The 20,391-nt window shown below is 34.5% G+C and overlaps 1 protein-coding gene across 2 annotated transcripts in view; it reads left to right on the top strand.

Moving 5' to 3' along the window:
• EIF4E (eukaryotic translation initiation factor 4E) overlaps window positions 1–10,440 on the top strand; it is a 40,407-nt gene extending 29,967 nt beyond the window's left edge. For both annotated transcript variants that reach the window (XM_058547552.1, XM_058547551.1), the window contains exons 3-7: window positions 1,816–1,911; window positions 4,963–5,026; window positions 5,730–5,843; window positions 7,065–7,204; window positions 9,349–10,440. In XM_058547552.1, coding sequence (XP_058403535.1) covers window positions 1,816–1,911; window positions 4,963–5,026; window positions 5,730–5,843; window positions 7,065–7,204; window positions 9,349–9,463 — 529 coding nt within the window. In that variant the 3' untranslated portion in view covers window positions 9,464–10,440. The remainder of the gene's footprint in view (window positions 1–1,815; window positions 1,912–4,962; window positions 5,027–5,729; window positions 5,844–7,064; window positions 7,205–9,348) is intronic.
• Window positions 10,441–20,391: the final 9,951 nt, after the last annotated feature.

Here is a 20,391-nt window from a genome sequence, read left to right as displayed (position 1 = left end):
TCAGGCACATACCCCCCACCCCGCCCCTCCATCTCTGGCAACCGCCAGTCTGTTCTGTGAGCTCATTTTTTTAAGAATCTACATATCAGTGAGATCATGCAGTGTTTGTCTTTCTCTGACTTATTTCACTAAGCATAATGCCCTCAAAGTTATTCACGTTGTTGCAAATGGCAAGATTTCCTTCTTGGTGGCTGAATAATCCATTGTGTGTGTGTATAGACACACACCCACACACTACATTTTCTTTATCCATTCATCCTTTGAGGGACGCTTAGGTTGTTTCCATATCTTGGCTATTGTAAATAATGCTACAGTGAACATGAGGGTGCATATATCTTTTTGAGTTAGTGTTTTCATTTTCTTTGGATAAATACACAGAAGTGGAATTGCTGGATCATATGGTAGTTCTATTTTTAATTTTTCAAAGGACTGAATTTTAGAAATCCAGAGTACAGTACTTGACTTTGTGTGTATGTGTTTAATAGCTTTCTGCCTTTGCTTTTTTTTTTTTTGCTCTTGGGTTGGCAAATAACAGATTATCAAGTGGGTATTGAAATGCATCTCATTTTTATGTCTGAGCTTATCAAATATTAATCATAGAGTTAGGAAAATATGTCATTTGGAAACCTGTCTTCAGATGACATTTTTATCAATGAGAAAATGAAATTTCCATTTGAGTTACCTTTGGTATAGTAATTCAGAGACTATAATTCTACTAAAGATGAATCATCTTGGGATGGTAACATTGAAGTCTAACTTTGATGTGACATGAGTTTATCTTCAAGGTATTAGAGTAAAGCTTTTTTAACAGAAGTATATACAGATATATAGAAACTGGTATACATTATTTCAGAACATATATATGGTATCATTACTCAATGAATCCTTTTATTTTGTTATTTTCTCATTTGTGTGTTTGAGTAAATAGAGAATCACATTTCATAGTTTCCTCCCTTCCTAGCACTCCCATTTCTCCCTCTTGGCGAATGCTTGTTTGTTTCTTTGAAAATTCAGCTTCCCTATTCCCCACTTTCCTTTCTGGTTAAGTGCTTCTGCTCTGTTTTTCTTAAGTAACGGTGTTTGACTATCTCTATCATAGCACTTAGCACACTGTAATTGTCTGTGTACTACATTTCTGTGAATTTCCTTGAGGGAATGAGCCTCAGTGGGTCTCTAAGTATAGCAGAGAATCTGTTATGTAGTAGACAGAAAATAACATACTTTCTAAATGAAAGAAATAGAGAAGACTACTCGTTATTTGCCACTGTAATAACAACTACCGTTTTGAAATTTTTATTTATTTTTAATTTTGGTAAAATACACGTGACATAAAGTTTACCATCTTAACCATTTTTAAGTGTACAGTTCAGTAGTGTTAAGTACATCCACATTGTTGTGCAACCAGTCTCCAGCAGAACTCTTTTCATCTTGTAAAACTAAAACTCTATACCCATCAAACAACAACTCCCATTCCCTTTCCCTCTAGCCTCTGGTAACCACTGTTCTACTTTCTGTCTTATGTATTTGATTACTCTAGGTACCTCATACAATGGAATCATAGAGTATTTGTCTTTTTTGGCTTATTTCCCTTAACATAATGTCCTTGCAGTTCATCCATGTTGTAGCAAGTGTCAGAATTTCCTTCCTTTTTAAGGCTGATAAATATTCCATTGTATGTTTATATCACGTTTTGTTTATCCATTCCTCTTTCAATGGACACTTGGTATGCTTCCCCTTTTTGGCTATTGTGAATAATACTGCTATGAACATGAATGTAAAACTGCCATTTTTTTGACACTGAATTTTTATTTTTAGATGGGCACTCTGGTTTTTTAAAAATGATAAAAGCAAAACTTGGCAAGCAAACCTTCGGCTGATCTCTAAGTTTGATACTGTTGAAGACTTTTGGGCGTAAGTAACCATTCATTTTAGGGTGTTTGTTTTAGTAGTTGTATAATTTTTCATTTTAAGTCACATCACAAAATGAAGAGGAAAGTGAAACAGTTAATAAATATTCATCTATGGAACTACCTTTTTGTCCATCTCCTCACAACTGTTTGAATTGGTGATTATTCCTTATCAGTTTTAGAAAGCTTCACTCTTGTCATCCTTTAGCCCTGCATATTCTCTGTTCCTTGGCCTGAGATATCCTTCGCTTGAGAATCCTTTATTGCCCCTAGAACTTTTGACAACTTGTTGGAACTTGTCCCCTTTCTGGTGCCTCGATATATTTGTCCCAGGCTTCGGTATTCCAGAGCTTTGTTAGGTCCCTGTTTCTGCAAATTCTTATCACTGTAGCATCTGGGATTTCCTGTGATAGGGATTCTGAGATTTCAGAAGCTGAAGTGCTCCAAATTCAGGGTTTGTCCAAGAAGGACAGTATCTGTGATGATAGTTTTTAATTTCATTATACTTTCTGATCAACTTCAAGAAGAATAATTGAAATATCTTTTGAGATTTTGTTTCAGATTTAGCAAAAAGTTAAGATTTGGGGGTCAAAAACCTTTGCATGACTTGAAAATAAAATTTAAAATTGTGAAGTCTTTCTCAATTTTTGGAATATTGATTCTCTAAAAAACAAGTTAATTTAGTATGTCATTTACTTGAAAAATATATATGGAGAAACTATTTGAGAACATGAAAGATAAAACTTGTTAAAACAATTTTAAGAGCTGTAAATTACCTAGCAATTATCTAAATATTCTAATTTTTACATCTAGTATTTTTTTGGATCATAATATATACTGAATCAGTTATGCTGCTCTTATGTTTTAATGTAGCCCCCTGAGTGCATTCTGCCCACACAAAAGAATAGATTGTGGTCAGAAAATTCATACATGTATACTTCCTCCAGAGCAGAAACAGTATTCTTTTGTCTTATTTCCAATGCTTTGCCCATAATAGGCATTCAGTATGAATTTGAATCACTGAAAAAAAAAAAAAAAGATAGAATAATTAGGGAAAACTGTAAATTGTGAGCTAGCCACTTTGAGTAGTCACTTTTTATTGACAGCAGTTTTTTAGAGTAATAGAACTATACTTAAGCCTCCTAAGTAATTCTTAGGTCTAGTTGTCTAGTTACACTAGGGTTATTCTGTTTTTCCCTTTATCAAAACATGAGTGTTTTTCTTCTTGAGTTGTATTTATTCAGGAGGCCTCTAAACATACAAAGTCTCCAGTCTCCTGAGGAGGAAGAGGAGCAAGAGTCTTGAACCATTTCCCCTGCTGATTCAGATTTGCATTTATCTAGTTTGTTGGGCTTTCCCCAGTTTACATAACTGTGTTTCCAAGTGGGCCTCTGATTAGAACATGCCCCCACACTCTAGTTATGTGTAAGCAGTGTCATTGCATAGTGGAATTTTATACCATAATTTAGACATGTGAAGGAATCCTTCAGCTTTCTGTAAATATCTAAGTCACTTCTTAATTTCTTTTTTTTTCTGGCAAATTTAGTGGTAAACAACCATTGAGTCCTTTTGGATTTATCCAATCTGTCTGTACTGTTAGGATTCTGTTTAAAGGTATCATTACAAATTCTCATTATAAACTTACTGTTGAGACCTTGGAGCACCATAAGGAGAAAGGAAACAACAAAAGAAACATTGCTCTTTTCTACCTTGAATGCCACTGAAGAAGATCACTTCTACACTATTAATTTTATAAAAGTGATGGTGCTAATTCTGTAGTTACTGTTAGTATCCAGTCCTCTTTTGTTGCCTAGTGGAACCTATCAGTGATAATGTAGCTTAGGAAGAATGACCATTGGGTAGAGTGACTCCACAACTAATAAGCTGTATTCAGTCTTATGCTGTCTCACCCAAATTGGATTTGTATGTTATTCTGTGAAATGTGATCCAAAGGGTGCCAGACTCTTAAAACTCTGCTAGAAGTATTCCTAGACTGGATTAAAATAGCACCAAGAGAATCTGACTAAGGATAATAGCATCACGCATAGTCTGTAGACATAGCTAAGATCATGATTTCTGCATCTAATATTGGAGACAGGCAAAGCATTCCTACTCTGTTGCCAATTTTATAACAATGTTGCTGTAAGAGACCGTCAGGAGATCAAATGATTCTAGTCTTCTGCCGTCAGGCCACTGAGTATCTGCATCATCCCAAATGTTATTCTGTTACATTGATATTTAGGAAATAGCTTAGAAATACAGGTTCCAGGGTCCTTTCCCATATATAATGGATTAAAATCCCAAAGAGTAGGGCCTGGAACTGTTTTTTTCTTAAAAGCTCGCCAAATAACCATCTGTGGTATTTGGGAACCACTGGTCTATTCTACTCTTGGAGACCTTCAAGGATAATAATGTTGGCTTATTTCAGTCATGCAATCTGATGGTCAGGAAGTTTGTCTTGCTTTCTCTTGATTTGTCTTTTTGTGGGTTTAAAACTGTTCATTAGCCTCATAAATTCTTTCACCTACTTAAAGTTACCTCATACCTCTATTCTCAGTTTCTTATGCATTGAGTTAACTAATATATCAAAATATATTTTTGTCAGAATAAAATCATTAAAAATATTTTCTTTTTTTTTTTTTTTTTAAAGATTTTATTTATTTATTTTTTCCCCCCAAAGCCCCAGCAGATAGTTGTATGTCATAGCTGCACATCCTTCTAGTTGCTGCATGTGGGACGCGGCCTCAGCATGGCCGGAGAAGCGGTGCGTCGGTGCACGCCCGGGATCCGAACCCGGCCGCCAGCAGCGGAGCGCGTGCACTTAACCGCTAAGCCACCGGGCCGGCCCTAAAAATATTTTCTTGAAAATCATCAGATGTTGATTTTTGAACTGACCATCCTTAAGATCTGTTTGGTCCATTTCAGAAATTGACTCCAGAGAAATGCATGAACTTTTATCTTGTTTATTTTTATCATATTCTCTAAATGTATATGTAAGCACCTAAACTCTGCATTATATATTCTATGTTTATAATTGTTCTTTTCTTTTACCTAGCCTGTACAACCATATCCAGTTGTCTAGTAATTTAATGCCTGGCTGTGACTACTCACTTTTTAAGGTATGCTTAATTGGAGATTTCATATGTTTATTATAAGATTGGACCATTCAGGGATTCATTAAGAAGTCTTGCCACAAACTTAGGAATAGTTAATGCTCTGATGCTTGGAGAATAATTAAAGTAGCTTTACTAGGCTTTAGCATAAATATATTTTGCACTATTTTAGTATAAATAATTGAAATTAAGTGAGAGTCCCACTCTCTGGGCACATAATGTGATTGATTTTGAAAAGAGCTTTGATCATCCATCCAATCTCTTTATATATTTGAGTAGACTGAAGTCCAGAGTTTGTCAGGAGTTCTTAACCTGGGGTGAGTGCATCCTTGAGATATTCATAAATGGATTTTGTCAGATGCTAGGGGGTGGGGCATTCATTAATTCTTTGAAATTGCATAATTTTTGCGTATATTTTCTAGGTATAGAAATGTATGTAGCTTCTCAAAGGTGTCTGTTATTCAGAATGTTTAAGAACCTCCAAATTAATTGAAACCCAAGGTTTGATAGCTAATAAATGCCTCAGAACTCTAATTCTGCAATCCCATGCCTCTAGCTTTAAATCTTGTATGCTTTTTTCTCACTACATCAATAACAGTTTTATGGAGAATAAAGTAAAAAGTTGACAGGGTTGTTGCTTGCTGTTTCTAGTGATCTCTTACGTTAAAGTAACAATATTGTCTAATATTTGTGTCTTCTAACCTCGTAGGATGGTATTGAGCCTATGTGGGAAGATGAGAAAAACAAAAGAGGAGGACGATGGCTAATTACATTGAACAAACAGCAGAGACGAAGTGACCTGGATCGCTTTTGGCTAGAGACGGTAAGGTTTTAAAGTTATAACGCAGTTTTGGAATACTAAAACTTAATTTACATTACATTTCCTTAATTGAAGAAGAGATATGGATGCCCAATCTAGAAAATCTAGGCCAGCAATTAATTTTGCTCCACCATGTGAATCCTGTATATTTTACATACTAGTACAGTGAAACCCCCTACTATGTTACAAATCGAATATAAAGTGATTGGCAGTTGACTCTCACCTCCCACAATAAGCTCATCCTGGTCATTTTATTAACTTAAAAGTTATAGAACTTCACATTTTGTGTGATGTGTTTACAACCCTCTTAGAGTATTGCTTTGTGTACTAAACTTTTTAGATTAATGAAATTGTAGCTTGATATCATTCAGCTTGTATGTTATGATGTAACCTGAAACTTTTGGCTTAAGGCATATATTAAATATGAGATAATAGGCATTTTCTATAGTGAGAGTTTCTAAACCTAAAGCTTTAAGGAGCAGGAATCCTAGTCTCTTTTGTATCCCTAGCACTTGGCACAATGTCTTGTTTATAGTTAGCACTTATTAAATTAAGCAATCAATAAATATTTGAATGAATGATTTTTTTTTTTTTTTAAAGAAGAGACTTAATTTTGCTTTTGGCAGAGATTATCGGTAAATACCATTTTAGAATTCCACATTAGAAAGCCATTTCAGTTTTGCAAGATGACAGAAGTTCTGGAGATGGACAACGTTGTGAATATACTTAATGCCACTGAACTGTACACTTAAAAATGGTTAAAATGGTAAATTTTATGTATATTTACTATTTTAAGAAAACGTTAGAAAGTGTTCATGAAAAACAGCAAGAACAAGAGGCTATTAGTCTAACTATGAACAACTATTTCAGTTATCCATTAATGTTTGTTTGCTTGGCAAGTATAAGCAGCAGCAGAGCAAATGAATATTAATGAAATAATTCACATTTTATATGTGCTCTGACATCAATTGCCCAATTTGCTAAAAAAAAGTTAAAACAATTGTTATGTTCTTGATATTAAACAAGGAAACAAACAAATGAATTTTTAAAAACTCAGGACAAAGAACTATATGCATAAATATAATTTAGACATTCAGAAAGTCACCCTTGATTTAAATACTTATTTTTCAGTTTTGTATATATGCAAATATATGAGAGGGAGTTGCTGTTTAATAAGCTGTTTATAATCTATTGAATGTAATTTGAGACTGGATTTTTTTAAAGCTGCTGTGCCTTATTGGAGAATCTTTTGATGACTACAGTGATGATGTATGTGGAGCTGTTGTTAATGTTAGAGCTAAAGGTGATAAGATAGCAATATGGACTACTGAATGTGAAAACAGAGATGCTGTTACACATATAGGGTAAGTTTTGTTGTTTGCAGTACTTTTAAAATATTAAGATAACTAAAAGCAGAAGTACTGTTATTTATAGCTTTAGAAATACTGGGATTTGTAAATCATTATTTTCCTTGTATTGTTTTCATGAACACTTTTATAATCTTGAACTGCTCTATTGGTCTTCAGTGTGCCTTGTACGTGTTTTTTTTATTTCTGTAAAATTTCTTTTTCCTAGTAATGAGTATATAATCACTAGAGCACTCCATTTTGGCATATAGCATTTTATTCATTTATCAAATGAGAAAATAAGTCTTTTTTCCTTCTTTAAAATCATTGTGCTAATGTATAATACTCATGATAATTCAGTGAGTATTGGTAAATAGTATATGTGTATTTTGTGCATGTGTGTACACTGTATGTAAAATTTTCATTGAAATTTAGGTGACAGTGTGTTGGTTTTGTTCATATTTAGAACGCACCTGTAAGTTAAATTTTTTTTGTGTAAATATTCTTTGCAAAAATTCCCTGTTCTTTTTTTCCCCAAACATCGGTCAGTGTTAACTAGGATTTTTTCACTACATTTAAATTAGTAAAATTTGACTTTAAATTTTGTGTTAAAATTATGTACTGGTCATAGGTCACAAAATGTTTGGCTTACCCCTTTGTGTGATTTTTCAAACAATGTGAATTCTTCTATGAACATAATTCCTTTTTGGATTAAAAGGTATGAGGATTTTCCAGGTTTCATTCTACAGAAGGTTTCTTTAAGAGAAAGGAGTTGATTGTTGATATTTTTAATCTTTCTGTCAGCATCAAAACTTATTGTGTGGGTTTCATATTTCTTAGAAAACAAGTTAAAGAAATTAAGTATGAATTTTTTCCTCTGAAAATTTTGTAAATTTTATATTTGTATTTGACTTTAATTTTTCAAGGAGGGACTTTTTTTTTTTTTTTTTACCTTTCCAAGTTGCATGGCTCAGTGCTCTTGCTTTCTGGCATTTTTAATGTTAAGTATAATTGAAGAGAATATATTGTATCATAATAAAGTCTGAGAATGTTATAATTTTAGTTATCGTAAACTTAGTTTTAGATACCTTATTCAAGGGAAGGTGGTGAAATCTTCAGGAGGGTGGAGTATAAATAAAACAGTCCTAGTATCATATTGGACAATTTAGCTCTATGAAAATGTGTCTCCCTTTATTTTTATTTCTTTTTTGGTGCTTATTTTTGAAATTTTGCTGATTTTTTTTTTTTTTTTAGAATAAAGATCCAGATTCCTAACTTGAGCTTGAGCTGTGATGCTGTCTGTGATCTGTCCCCAGTCTTACCTTGTCAGCCTTATCTCTCATGTTCTCCTTCTTTATGAGCTGCAGCTACACAGCCTTACTTTGGTTCCCTAGCCGTCAGATGTGCTTCATTCTCCTAGCGTTATACTTTGATCTCATGACTTCTAAAGGGGAGATTTCTCTAAGTTCACAGAAGAAATTAGATCCTCCTAGTTGTACAATGTCACAGCCCCTATACTTACCCTCTTTGGCACCCATCACATTTTGTTCTTAAACAGAGTCACATGTTATTTGAAAATCAGGTTGTAGAGTTAGTATATAAGGTAGAAATCATGTATGTTCTAAATTACCCTGAAAATATCATAAATCACCTTCAAAGTGTTTAATTTTTGAGTGTACATGCTTGCCAGTAATAGGTATGGTAAATGTAATTGTGCAGTAACATATGATGTTTATTATGTTTATATGTAAAATATAATTGTAGGATTTTAGGTCACAGAATTAAAATAGACATTTGCATGTAATTGATTTTATGTAAATTAATTATGCATGTGATACAGCTCCACTCATATGAATTTGTGATTATTTGTTTATAAATAATCAGATACTGTAAACACTGAGCCCAGGGACTGTCCCTGCTTTATTATCAGTTTATTAGTAATTATCACGGTAGTAGACTTTCACATATTGGTTAAGTGATTAACCAAGATTGTTGTGAAAATGAAGAGTAAATTTTGCTAAAAGGAAAAGAGAGTGCAATTTTTTCCTATTTCACTCTCTGGTTATTAGTATTTTTTATATAAAGAATAATACAGAATTTGGTGTGTCTGTGTGTATGTGACTAAAAATTAATGGCTGTTTTTCTTCTTCTTTTTCTTCTAGGAGGGTATACAAGGAAAGGTTAGGACTTCCTCCAAAGATAGTGATTGGTTATCAGTCCCATGCAGACACAGCTACTAAGAGCGGCTCCACCACTAAAAATAGGTTTGTTGTTTAAGAAGACACCTTCTGAGTATTCTCGTAGGAGACTGCGTCAAGCAATCGAGATTTGGGAGCTGAACCAAAGCCTCTTCAAAGCAGAGTGGACTGCATTTAAATTTGATTTCCATCTAAATGTTGCTAAGATATAAGAGAAGTCTCATTCGCCTTTGTCTTGTACTTCTGTGTTCATTTTTTTTTTTTTTTTTTTTTTTTTTAAATTTTGGCTAGAATGTCCACTATCCCAATCAAAGAATTACAGTACACATCGTCCTCAGAATCTGTAAATGTGTTCCTGGCCCACTCTGTAATAGCTTAGTAGAATTACCATTACAAACACATTTTACCCATCCACAATATTAAAGAAAGAACTTGCATTTCTATACCTTACAGGAAAAAAATTCTGTTTATGTTCTATTGTATGCAGGAGCATATTTTGCTGGTTTGAAAGAGTATGATGCATACAGTTTTCTAGCAATTTTCTTTGTTTCTTTTTACAGCATTGTCTTTGCTGTACTCTTGCTGATGGCTGCTAGATTTTAATTTATTTGTTTCCCTACTTGATAACATTAGTGATTCTGATTTCAGTTTTTCATTTGTTTTGCTTTTGTTTTTTTCCTCATGTAACATTGGTGAAGGATCCAGGAATATGACACAAAGGTGGAATAAACATTAATTTTGTGCATTCTTTGGTAATTTTTTTGTTTTTTTGTAACTAGAAAGCTTTGCTACAAATTTATGCATTTCATTCAAATCAGTGATCTATGTTTGTGTGATTTCCTAAACATAATTGTGGATTATAAAAAATGTAACATCATAATTACATTCCTAATTAGAATTAGTATCTCTGTTTTTGTATCTTTATGCTGTATTTTAACACTTTGTATTACTTAGGTTATTTTGCTTTGGTTAAAAAATGGCTCAAGTAGAAAAGCGGTCCCATTCATATTAAGACAGTGTACAAAACTGTAAATAAAATGTGTACAGTGAATTGTCTTTTAGACAACTAGATTTGTCCTTTTATTTCTCCATTTCTATAGAAGGAATTTGTACCTCTTATTGCAAGGCAGCCTCTATTGTGTCTTATCTCATAGTGTCTTCCACGTGAACAGCATAAGTTTGGAGCACTAGTTTGATTATTATGTTTATTATAATTTTTAATAAATTGAATAGGTAGCATCATATATATGGGATTAAATTAATGTGGCTATCTTTGTTTTTTATAAAGTAAGGCACAGTCTTTCAGTATTAGGTAAATAATGTACTCTTAGTATGTTAAAACTCATGAGAGTTGCCATCTTGGTACATCACTATTTGATTGGTGGGAATAGTTGTAAAACTTGGTTGCTGAATTGAGGTGTCCTTTTGTAAGTGTCAAGTGATAGCATAGGGAAAGAGTTTAGGGTGTGGGACATAGGCATTAAAAATTTTGTTAGTACTGCTGTCTAAATAGAATGGAATAAACAGGTATGAAGACAAATGTTTATATTGGTAAATTGGTGTAGTATGGTTTTAGTAAATTTGAAAACTTGATCTACTCTTTTAGGCTTCTTTTGAAAGCAAATTTGAAAACATTTTGTCTATAATACGTAATTGTGTATTTCAGATCCAGAGAAATGAAATACGGCTATCATAGACAAGGGTAAGCTGAACTATGGGTAGAATGAAAATCATTAGTTGAGAGGAAAATTTATCTTTAAATGGTTATTATGAATTAATCATTTAAAACTGATCAGCTTGACAAAAATCCTGTATCAAATAAACATGAAATTAATAGTACTGATTTTATTGAAGAATTTTAAAACAGTTTGAGGAGTACCTCAGGCTGCCATCTGAGTACTTTCAATACCACAAGCACCTCTTGTTCAGTATACCAGAAATACAGAATCTTTTGTGTTTATAATCTCAATATACTGTCCCTAATATCTGCTGTTTAAGCTTGGGTGATTGGTTAAGGTGATTTATTGTCAGTGTTGATATGTGTAGTTGTGAGCACTTCAAGAGCTTGCTTAAAAGTGATGGTGTTGGTAATGGGTGAGTTTGGAGCAGTGTACCTATTAGAAATTAATGCTCTATTTCCTTATTCCTAAGATGTAGTCCATTTTAAGAAGCATTAGCTTTCCAGGGTAGAGGAGGAATAATGCATTAAATATACACAGTTCTAAATTTTTTAAAAAACCTAATTTATAGCATTTAATTATCCTATCGTTATGATTTTAGAATCATAGTCAGTTGTATTTTAAGTCTTTTTCCCAGTGGGTAGGGAGGAATGGTAAATTACTGAGTCACTTTCAGCAAATGCCACTTAAGTATTGCAGTGATTTGCAACTTTTCATAACTTCATTAGCATCTTTTCTAAATATAAGATTAGACTGTATCTGATTTTCTTTTTTTTTATAATTTTATTTATTTATTTTTTTCCCCCAAAGCCCCAGTAGATAGTTGTATGTCATAGCTGCACATCCTTCCAGTTGCTGCACATGGGACGTGGCCTCAGCATGGCCGGAGAAGCGGTGCGCCGGTGCACGCCTGGGATCCGAACCCGGGCCACCAGCAGCAGAGCGTGCGCACCTAACCGCTAAGCCATGGGGCTGGCCTGTGTATGGTTTTCTAACTTACTTTTTTTTCCTCCTTGTCCAACAGGATATTATAAATAAATATATTTTCATAATAGAGAATTAAAATAATGTTTAACAGATGAATAGTAGTTCATTGTACGGATGTGACATATTTCCTTTAACCAGTTCATTGTTAATAATCGCAATTATGCAGAAGGATTTAAAGCATATTATGTAAGAATTAAATAATTGTAATACTTCTTTAGTACTTACTGTGTGCCAGGCAGTGTTCCAAGCACTTTACATGCACTTTATCCTGCACAATAATCCTTGGACATAGGTGCTGTTATCCCCATTTTATAGATGAATAAACAAGAAGCAGTGAGGATTTTATTAAGTCACTTTACAGCTTGTTAGTCACAAACTGTGGATTTGAATCCTGGAAATTTGGTTCCAGAGACCCTGTAAGTCACATTATACTCTCAATAGTGTAGAGCCTATCTTGATAGGCTATAGTAAATTGTATCAGACTGTAGTCAGTTTCTAGGCCAGGCATATAAACATTTCCTTTTACTTCCTTTGGTAATGAAAGTTACAATAGATGGAGAGCCCCGCTAGGCTCATTCTGTTAGCAATCAACTAAATTAATCGTTTGGAGGATTTTGAGAACATAGAGACAAACGTACAGGAGTTTATAGATGTATAAGTTAAATGAATATTTTCTATACCATTTCAAATGTCTATCTCCTTTTATCTTCTAAGATAAATGGCAAAATAATGCAAAAATTTCAACTTCATAGGAATCAAAATTCTTAAATGCTGAAGTTTGCATTTAAAAGGATGATTTTAATTTACTAAGGCAGTGTGATAATGCATTGTTTTACATTTTAAAATTAAAATAAGTTAATGACAAGACTGTGCTACTTTTTATCTCTAATTCTTATGGATTGTTTTCATTATTGAGTAGGGGGAAAAAAACTGAATTTTCTCTCTCAGAGTCAGACCGTCTAGACAAATGCAAGATCTTAGGTTAGATTGACATTAAAAAATCAAAACTCTAGGTCAGTGCTGTCCAGTGTCTCTGGACCATTTTAGAAATTGAGAATGTCAAGAAACTTCTACAGCAATTTGATATTGCTGTGACATTAAAGTATGTGATCTTTTTTTAGTAATTAATTTTTTAAAATATATTTTACAAAAGTATGTTCTTGACAGTGCAATTTGGGGGTTCAAGCTGGTCCTTCAGCACGTATAGTTTGAGAAACACTACTCCTTAGGTTGTTTTACTCGGTAGCCCAGGCCAGCTCATTTGCCCATCATCTCCTGGTGTCCAAATTTCAGTTCTAATCTGTAAATCTTTCAGTAGTACTTTGTGGTATTCTGCTTACTGTGAATTCCAAAGTAGACATTAGGCAGCCTTCCCTAGCACCTTGGGTAGTTTAGACTTGAATAGTATTGTGATGATTTCTTCCACTGCTAGAAGCAAAAAATGAAATTGTGGGCATGCAGTCACATGTGACACCGTGTCTTACAATTCAAAGGAACCAATTTGCACGTTTTAATCCTGCCCCTTTTTCTTTTACTCCAGAACTTGTAATTCCTCATAGTTTTGCACTGAAATTATGTCCCTACCTTTCCTCCAAAAAATATGTATTGAATACCACTATTTACTATGATGTAGGTGCTGGGCATACAGCAGCAAACAAAATGGACTGGCCCCTGCTCTAAACTTTTAAAAGCAGACATATATTCAAAATAAGTCGCTCCATAAGGTTCTACAAATAGTTTTTGTTACTGAAATAGAACTCCTAGGATTTCTATTACTGGGGATTAGTAGTCTAAGGTAAATATAAAATGAGGTGGTTTGCTCTAAAGACCCTTCCAGCTCTGAGTCTAAACAGATTACACTATAGGACTGGACCAAACTCTCACATGCAAATTATGGCTTTTGCAAGACTTAATTTTTACTTTATATTAGTGAACTTTTATCATTGTCCAAGTAAAGTTTTGTGGCTCTTTTTTGGTTATGTGATTGAACTTTTAAAAAGTTTCACCATTTAACATACTATTTGAATGTGTTGAAGCAATTTAAATGTGATTGTGTCTTCATTGGTCTGGTTTTATAGATAGCAGTCCTGTGTCTAGCCACCTTCCCAAAATACTAAACATGTTTTTTTCCTAAGTTGGACCGAACATAACGCATACTTTATTTTTGCTACAGAAGGGTAGAGGTGAAAATTTCCTGTCTTCTTCAGTCCCACTCTTCTTTTTCAAGGTACTACTCAAGTTTCTTGTAAATGTCTATAAATTTTCTCTGCATACACCAGATATGTGTGTAGCTTTTTTCTTCAAACACGAATCATTTTGCTAGTGTTGTTTTCTCATTTAATAATCTTGGACATTTTTACATGTCAGCACATGTAAAACTTTTTTTTTTATCAGTTGTGTAGTGATCCACTATATGAATGAATGGCTTATTGGAGGACTGCCTATCTCCTTTCTTCCTTGTAATTTTTGCCTTTACAGTCCCCCAGTGTAAGTTGTAATCTTATCTTTGTACACTGTAGTTTTTTGGTATGTGTAAAGGAAACAGTTTGCTTTTCTTTAGCAGTACTAAGTGGCACTTAACTCTCTACCACTTGCAGACCCAGGCCATTCTAATCCACATAAGTGAATCAGCATCACTTTTGTAATTGTGTTCTACAGTGCTGCTTTATAAGTTTTACAGTTTTGTCCTTGTAATGTTTTTCTGATTGGTTTTTAATTGCTTTATTTTCTTCGAATGAGCCAACATTGTCATAAATACAATTAAAATAGTTTATTTGCTAGATGTACTTTTTCCCAAAGACTAGCAATAAGCTAGTAATTACTTCTATTTTAGATCTGTAAACATTGAAAAAGCTTGAATCAAACGCATTGATATTGGGCCTAGTTTTGTTTTTAAGCCTTGTAATGAATTTAACTTCACAATTTTTGAAATGAGAGCATTTCCCAAATAATCTTTGTATTGTCATAACTAGTTTCCCATGGCATTTGTTTTGTTTTTAAAGATATTATTTTTTGCTTTATTTTTGTCTTCAGCCTTGACTCAATTTTGAGTGAATGGTTTATGTGTGATGCCTGACATTTTGTTTTGTTGTAAGATACTCTGTAAGATATGTAACCTATAAGATTTGTCCCAACTTAACCCTGCTTTGCATTGTCTTGTTACATCACAGTATTAATTAAGTGTATCATATACGCATTTGGGGCATTTTCTGTGTTCTAGCACTGCCTTTTAGATAATAACCGTGGTTAAATACTGCAGTGTCCACTTCTTCCAGCATAAGGAGTTTGTAATTAAGCCAGAATGGTATTTAAGGGAATCATAAGTTCCTATTTCACACACTTTTTCTCCTTTGAGGAAACCACTAATTATTTGTCTCCTTTTCATGGTTTTTTTTTTAAGTGCTGCTCTTTATAAGGGTTTTGTCTTTAAATGTTCATATCTTTTTCTACTATTCTTAGGTTGTCCATCCTGTCACTTTGTCACAGTAACTTCCCAATCTTTGTCCTTAGCCTTAACCTTCCTTTGTGCTTAGATCCATGTTTCTCCCTGCCCGTTGGACCTCTATGTCAGGCGTCAGCAAACTACAGCTCATAGGCCATATTTGGCTGGCATTCTGTTTTGTAAATAAAGTTTTATTAAAACATGGCCTCACCCATTTGTTTACATGTCTATAGCTTTTTTTGTGCTACAGTGACAGAGTTGACTAGTTGTGATAGAGACTGGCCTGCAAAGCCTAAGATATTTACTATCTGGCCCTTTATAGAAAGAGTTTGCTGACCTTTACTTGTTTTGTAGTGATCGTGGTGTTGGCAAAAACCAAATATTTTATCCTCTTTCCATTTCGTTTGTACTTCCAGCAAACCCCTAACCCCATTACCACCCGATGGCTTTATCATTGATAGAAACTGAGTGATTTGCGTCATTATTTACTTCCTCTCACCTTCCACTTAGACAGTGTCTCTGAGTCCACTGCAGTTTCTCCTGGTTGTCCCTGTTACTGTCTGGGTTCTTGTGCTGAAAAATATCCCAATTGACCTTCCTACTTTTTGCCCATGCCCTCAAATGTTCATTGTTTATCTGCATGTTAAGACTTCTTTCACTGCTATTTAGAAAGCAGCCAAGGTAACCAGAATTATCTCACACTGGAAAATACTGGAGCTTAAGTACTTGTGATCAAAGTGATAGTTGGTGTTTTAATGATAAAAATTATTGCAAAGTGGTTTCTGAATTATCCAACAAAGCTTGCAGTCACTCTGTTGGACCATCTTACTAGTATATTTCCTCTGTTAACTAAAGCAGCATGTGGTATGCATTTATATGTTCCTTATTTTATTATAGGAAGTAAAAAAAGAGAAGGGAAATGTAAGAAAAGTTTAAGCCAGAAGTAAGATTACCATGCAAAATGCATTCCATAAAGCTAATCTAGTGACCAAATGAAATAGAAAAGCAAGTCATTCAAAGACGCTAATGTCATTCTTGGTCAGCTGCCATTTGTGGGCCACAGTTTTTGCTGTAAGTAATCTAGCAGGTTATGCTAAAGGAAGACAGGATCCAGTAGGTACTCCACAGTAAGATTAAAGAAAAAACAGCCATCTGCTCCAGAAAAGCACACGTGCCTTGGAGTCAGACAGCCTGAGTTCAAATTCTATTTCTGCCATCTATTAGATGTATAAACTTAGTCAAGTTAGTTGAGCTCTCTAAGTCAGTTTTCTTATTTGTGAAACAAGGAGTGATACCTATATCAGAGGGCGGTTGTGAGACTGAAATGAGGTCATGTGTGTAGAGTATAGTGCAGTGCCTGGTACGTAGGAAATGTGTGATGATTGTTAGCCTTCTTCTTGGGGTCTTTGTACAAGAACACCTGTACTGTTCGTAATGCAATGACTGACATTCTGTAGTAATTTTTGTGTGTGTGAAGAAGATCTGCCCTGAGCTAACATCTGCCAATCCTCCTCTTTTTGCTGAGGAAGACCGGCCCTGGGCTAACATCTGTGCCCATCTTCCTCCACTTTATATGGGACGCTGCCACAGTATGGCCTGACAAGTGGTGGGTCAGTGCGCGCCCGGGATCCGAACCGGCGAACCCCGGGCCGCCGCAGTGGAGCGTGCGCACTTAACCGCTTGTGCCACCGGGCGGGCCCGTGTAGTAATTTTTTTATGGGATTTCTTTTAAATAGCCCATCAGTGTAGGCTGATGAAGTGATGCAAATTGCAATTCCATAAATGTAATTGGGTGGAGGGCTCAACCACATTTTGAGATCCAAGTTTATAATCCAGTTTATTGCATACAGTCTCAGAGTATAATGTAATGGTTCTTAATCTAACAGTTTTTGATGGAACAAAGTTATGTGTGATTCCCTGGGGTGGCTATACATATATATCAAATTGTATGTACTATTTGGGAGTTCTGTTGATCTGGAGCCACTCCGAGGATTCCTTGGACTGAGTGTCCTTGTATTCTCAAATTAAGGGCCCTTGATCTAGGGGGATGGTAATGGGTGCATAAATCCTTAAATCAGTGATTCTTAAATCTGTCAGACAGCACTCCGTATGTAAAAGCAAATGTATCATCGCACACTCTTATTGTCCTGAAGTGAAATTCATGGTTACCTACTTTTTTAAGGAAAAAAATCGATAAATTCTCTAGAGAATAATAGAGATAATAATAGAAGAATAAGAGAGGGGAAATTAGAGAGAAATAGTTTTTAGTAAAGTTATTTTAGCCAAAGCATAGCTGCATAATGAAGTAGTCTGATGATTGAACCTATACCTAGTAGCAGTGTGAATGTGACAACTCAACATCTAAGCTATTAAGTTACTCTGAAATGATGAACAATACTTAGTAAAGTTCTGGACAAAAAGTGTATCTTAATGTACATGTGGTATTTCTGGAATATTCAGAGTATATTAAATTTATGCAAAAATTACTTGGTGTTAGATAATGTTAGATTCAAAATTTCAGTATTAGTCTGCATGAATTGCATGAGTGGCGGGATATTTGACTGTCCTTTGGGATATCTGCTCTTAGGTGTGTAGATGTGTATTGCTCCTCCCTAATAATGCCAGAAGTACTCCACCTGTAATTGTTATAACCAAAGTATCCCATAAATTTCCGCTGGTATGGTAGTACTCAGTGGTACTGTGCCCATTGAGAACCGATCCTTTAGATCAGTGCTTTTCAAATTTCACTGGGCAGATGAATCAGCTGGTCATTCTGATTCATTATGCCTGGAGTCAAGCCTGTGATTCTGCATTTCTAAGAAGCTTCCAAGTGATTCAGATGATTATTGTGATCCATGGACCACACTTTAAGGCATAATGCTCTATATCTGCATTGTCTGAAATGGTAGCTCAGATATCAGACATTTCTGTCATTATAGAAAGTTCTGTTAGGCAGCTGTGCTGTGTACATAGTTTCTCCAGTGAGCTTTTAATAAGTTTCAAATAGCAGTTTTACTTTTGGACAAATATCTGGAGAACTAGTTGTGTGTGTGATCATGTGCTTTAGGTGCAGAGTTCAGAATAAGGTTGCCATTCTTTTTGTGAAAGTTGAGTTTGGTAACCAAGACATGTACCTGAATGGAATGTCACCAAATCTTCAGAGATGGGTCTAGGTTCTACTGAAAGAGTTCTAAAGCATAAAACAGCATTTTTCAAAATATTTTTTACTGCCGCCTACAATAAAAATATTTTCTATTGTGGTTCAGTTTATATGTGTATATGTATGTATATATATGTTATACAAAACAAAAAGTTTCACTTTAAGGTGTATTCAACTTTACCATAGGAAATGCACTCAGATTTTTCTGTGCTAGTCTGTTTCTTTTTTATGCTGGTCTCGATCCTCTTCATCTAGTCTTTTACAATCTGCACTATGAAAAAAATAACATAAAAAGTATCCCCAGTAATGTGAGCCAGTTAAAATTATAAAACATTTTATACCAGTTGGCCACATTGGCCGTAAAGAAGTCTCTCTAAAGCCTCCATTGTTTACACTTGGTTAATTTAACTTTTAATTAGACTCTAACGTAAATACAAAACATATTCCAAGACAAGCGAATGAGTTATTTTGCCATGTGGCACTGTTAACTCTTAGTCAGTTGGATAGTTAAGACATTGCCAAAAGTGATACTGCTGGTTTTAGATAGGTACTCTGTGGAATATGATTTTTTTTTTTTTTTTTGCATTCTGTTTGTTTATTTAGCCAGACTTCAAGTGCAGTGATTGTGTTAGGAATGTTTTTTTTGGGGGGGGAGACGGGGAGTAATAATTACATTGCACGACTAGCTGCCTATTTAAAGTCAAACAACTCACGACAATACACCTGATGTGATGACATGAATACTTATCCTTGTATAGCAAAAGAGCCTACATTCATCTTATCCAAGTGTGATATCAACTTAGTAAGTTGCAAATTAAAAAGGATGCAGAGGGAATACACACATTAATTTTTTATCCCACTGGAATTCCGATCTATTAAAGATATTTCTTAATACTCAATTGCCCACAAGTAGAGAAGAACAGGCTCAGGATTTAGCCACTCAGCAAGTCTTTATTGAGCACCTATTGTGTGCTGGCCATTGCTAAGTGTTGAATAGATACTAGAGAACAAAAGAGACATGGTTCCACCCTCATGGTGATTATAGTCTAAGTTTATATAATGTAAATGTATGAAAATGGCATTTATTAAGTGGTTACTATATGCCAGGCTAGTTTATACTAATAAAGCAGAACAAAAATCTCACCTGATCAAGCTTTTGTTCTAAAAGATTTGTAGATATGATCATTTTCCCCTTGCATTTCTAAGAGTTTTTGCTTTATACAATTCAGCACAAAGTTATTTGATGCTAAAAGTTGACAATTCTCATGGTTATTTGTATGCTTTGTCACACAGAAAAATGGCTAACATTTCTCCATTGCAGTAGAAGGCACTGATGTGGCCTGCCTTGAGCCTTGCCCTCTAGGAACTGCTGCTTCTCCCCGCTCCCTCAAGTCTCCGCGGCTGTAGTGTAGGTTAGAATCTTCAATGGGCAGGTTTCTCTCCAGACCAATCACTGGAGTTATCTATGTGTGAACTCCAGATAAGTATTTTTTTAACTTTTTATTTTGACATAATTTCAAAGTTACAGAAGAGTTGTAAGAATAATACAAATTACCATATACCCTTCACCAAGATTCATTAAATGTGAGCATTTTACCATATTTATTCTAAATTTGTTTCTGAACCATTTGAGAATAAGCTGACATCTCTTTTGCCCTAAATACTTCAGTATGTGTTTCCTAAAATAGTGTGTTTCTTAAAAGCCAGGACATTCTCTTGCATAACCATAATACAACGAT

This window comes from Diceros bicornis, chromosome 8 (genome assembly GCF_020826845.1).
Source record: "Diceros bicornis minor isolate mBicDic1 chromosome 8, mDicBic1.mat.cur, whole genome shotgun sequence".
NCBI classification, from domain to species: Eukaryota; Metazoa; Chordata; class Mammalia; order Perissodactyla; family Rhinocerotidae; genus Diceros; species Diceros bicornis.
The sequence above is the reverse complement of the archived record's forward strand: the minus strand, read 5'-3'. Positions and strand labels throughout refer to the sequence as shown.